This window comes from Nelumbo nucifera, chromosome 4, assembly GCF_055504915.1.
Source record: "Nelumbo nucifera cultivar China Antique chromosome 4, China Antique-T2T, whole genome shotgun sequence".
In the NCBI taxonomy this organism is placed as follows: domain Eukaryota; kingdom Viridiplantae; phylum Streptophyta; class Magnoliopsida; order Proteales; family Nelumbonaceae; genus Nelumbo; species Nelumbo nucifera.
The window spans coordinates 63,998,575-64,002,235 of record NC_142652.1 but is presented as its reverse complement, the minus strand read 5'-3'; the positions used below and the strand labels follow the sequence as shown (position 1 = coordinate 64,002,235).

Sequence of the window (3,661 nt, the reverse complement as noted above, 5' to 3'; positions counted from 1 at the left end):
TAATTTGAAGATGAATTCAGCAATGAGGGCAGTGGGACTTCAAGCAATAAAAGGGGTTTAGAGAACTTCCCTGAAGAGCGTGCTGAATTCTGAATTGGCTCTTCCGTTTGGCCCTTCTAGCTGCTGAGAATCAAAAGAAACTAGGAAGGAGGAGAGAATGATACACTAGGTGTAATCAGCAATCTGCGAAATTCAAATCCTAGAAAAAAAAAGCTCAAATGATACGGAAAAAGGAAAAACAGAAAAACAAATAAAAATAAGAACTACTTATCAGCATTGGGTTGCCTCTCAATAAGCGCTTATTTTCTGTTTGAAGCTCGATAGTCTAGTGGCATCAATGTTCATCTAGGTATACAGTTGATGGGGCAGGTAATGTCCCATCCACTATATATGGCTTTAGGTGCTAACCATTGACCTTGAATGTGCCTTGTGTCGGGTGTGTTACCTCTACAGCTCCATGAGGGAAAACTTGTGAGATGGTGAAGGGTCCAGACCACCTCGATTTCAGCTTGCCTGGGAACAACCGGAGGCGTGAATTATACAATAGCACTTGCTGTCCCACCTGAAAGTCACGCCTTAATACATTCTTGTCATGCCATCGTTTGGTTCTTTCCTTGTAGAGCTTGGCATTCTCATAAGCTGCAAGTCAGAATTCATCCATCTCATCAACTGCATTCGTCTCTGTGCTCCTGTTGCCTGCAAATCAAAATTTAATAACTTCAGGGCCCAATATGCCTTATGCTCAAGTTCAACAGGTAAATGACATGATTTTCCAAAGACCAACCTATATGGGGACATGCCGATGGGTGTTTTATATGCAGTCCTATATGCCCACAATGCATCATTTAGCTTGATTCACCAGTCCTTCCTAGAGGAGTCTACTGTCTTCTCCAAAATTCTTTTGAGTTCCCTATTAGCTAAATCGACTTGGCCACTGGTTTGAGGGTGATATGGGGTTGCTAATTTATGCATAACACCATATTTTCGCATCAACCGCTCAAATTGGGTGTTGCAGAAATGAGTTCCCCTATCACTAATTATGGCGTGAGGTGTGCCGAATCGAGTGAATAGCTTTTTGAGGAAGTGAACTACTCTCCTAGAGTCATTTGTGGGTAAATCCATGGCTGCCACCCATTTGGACACATAGTCAACAACAAATAGGATGTATTTGTTCCCAAAAGAATTTGGGAATGGTCCCATGAAGTCTATACCCCATACATAAAAAATTTCACAGATTAATATATTAGTAAGAGGCATTTCATTCTGTTGAGAGATATTACTTGTCCTTTGGCACTGGTCACATGTGGACACATACCTGTGAGCATCCTTGAACAAGGTTGGCCAATAGAAACCTGATTGCAATACCTTGGCTGCAGTGCAGTTGGCTCCGAAGTGGCCTCCCGCTTCTCGATCATGGCAATAGCGGAGCACCGACTCCATCTCCTCATTGGGAACACACCTCCTAATGATCTGATCTGCACAAAGTTTATACAGAAAGGGGTCCTCCCACAAATAGTGTTTCACATCAAAGAAGAATTTCTTCCTCTACTGATATGAAAGATTAGAAGGGAGAACATTTCCAGCAAGATAATTGGCAAAATCAGCATACCAAGGAGATGTGTCTACCTGAATAGAATAGAGCTACTCATCCGGAAACTCATCTCGGAAGGTGCTGGTTATCTTCCCTTCCAAGTCTGCATTCTCTAACCGGGAAAGATGATCAGCAGCTAGGTTCTCGGTACCCTTCTTGTCACAGATCTCAACATCAAACTCTGGCAGCAGCAGAATCCACCTTATCAACCTTGGTTTGGCATCATTCTTTGCGAGTAGGTGTCTTAATGCTGGTTGATTTATATACACAACAACCTTGGACAAGATTAGATATGAATGAAACTTATCAAAAGAAAAAATTACCGCTAGTAGTTCTTTCTCTGTTGTGGTGTAATTCTGTTGAGCTCCATTCAAGGTCCTGCTAGCATAATAAATTGGTTGAAAGTGTTAGTTCATTCTTTGTCGTAAAACAACCCCCACTGCTGAATCACTCGCATCACACATCAGCTCGAAAGGAAGAGTCCAATCCGGTGCTATTATGATCGAGGCATTAATTAGCTTGTCCTTTAGGATGTTGAACACTTGTAGGCATTCCTTTGTGAAATCGAAGGGCACATCTTTCTGAAGCAAATTGGACAACGACTTAGCTATCTTGGAGAAATCTTTGATGAACTGACTGTAGAATCCTACATGTCCCAAGAAGCTTCTCACAGAATGGACGGATGTTGGTGGCGGCAACTTCTCAATTGTCTCCACCTTGGCTTTGTCAACCACAATCCCTCTCTATGAAACCTTATGTCCAAGCACAATGCCTTCTTGCACAATGAAATGACATTTCTCCCAGTTCAGCACTAGATGAGTTTCCTTGCACCGCTTGAGTACATTCTCCAAGTTATTTAAACATGCATCGAAGGAAGAGCCAAAGACTGAAAAATCGTCCATGAAGATCTCCATAAACTTCTCAACCATATCAGAAAATATATCCATCATGCACCTCTGAAAAGTTGCTGGAGCATTGCATAACCCGAATGGCATCCTCCTGTAGGCAAAGGTACCGTAGGGACATGTGAAGGTGGTCTTCTCCTGATCTTCCGGTGAAATCTGAATCTGATTATAGCCCGAATACCCATCTAAGAAACAATAGTACTCATGTTCGGCTAGCCTCTCTAACATCTGATTAATGAAGGGTAGAGGGAAGTGGTCCTTGCATGTGGTTTCATTTAATTTTCTGTAATCAATGCACACTCGCCACCCGGTAATGGTCCTAGTCGGTATGAGTTCATTCTTAGCATTCGGTACCACGGTCATGCCACCTTTCTTCGACACTTCTTGCACTGGACTCACCCATGAGCTGTCGGAGATCGGATAGATAATGCCTGCATCTAACAGCTTGATTACTTCGGCCTTCACCACATCCTTCATGTTTGGGTTCAGGCGTCTCTAGGGCTGAACCGAGGGCTTGCTTCCATCCTCCATCAGAATTTTGTGAGTGCATATGGATGGGTTGATGCCCTTGATGTTTGCTATCTTCCAAGTCAGAGCTGTTTTATGTTCTCTTAACACCCGTAATAGTTTTTCTTTCTGCAGAGGGGACAAGGCTGCTGATATGATCACTAGTAGGGCTAAAGGTGCTTCTAAGAAAGCATACTCTAAATGCGGTGGGAGTTGCTTCAGCTCAAGGGTGGGCGACTTTTCGATCGAAGGCTTGCTTTTTGGCATCGAAGGTCTATCCAAGCTCTCCAACTTGATGAACCCCTTCCCTTGAAACTGCGGATTGGCATTCAGGTATGCTGCCATGCTTTGAATCTCTTCATTTTCTCCCACTATGGATTCTCCATCCTGTATGCATAGCTCAAGGGGATCGGCCGATCTGTTAACCTGAAAACAGTCACCAACAGCATAATCAATGACATCAATCATATAGCAGGAATCATCACTAGAAGGTGCATGTTTCATAGGATCAGACATTTTAAAAATTACTTCCTCATCTTGAATCCTAAGACTGAGTTTCCCTTGTTGCACATCAATCATTGCCTTTCCTGTAGCTAGGAAGGGTCGCCCTAGGATAAGTGGGACATCAACGTCCTCTTGCATGTTTAAAACTATGAAA

The 3,661-nt window shown here is 43.0% G+C and overlaps 1 protein-coding gene across 1 annotated transcript; it reads right to left on the bottom strand.

Annotated features, from left to right (window-relative positions):
• Nucleotides 1-855: 855 nt before the first annotated feature.
• Nucleotides 856-1,448, bottom strand: LOC148800631 (uncharacterized). The gene is made up of 2 exons (XM_088903806.1): nucleotides 1,316-1,448; nucleotides 856-1,205 (listed from the first exon to the last, which is right to left on the bottom strand). Exons 1-2 carry the CDS (start codon nucleotides 1,446-1,448, stop codon nucleotides 856-858), a joined length of 483 nt encoding a protein of 160 aa, XP_088759932.1.
• Nucleotides 1,449-3,661: the final 2,213 nt, after the last annotated feature.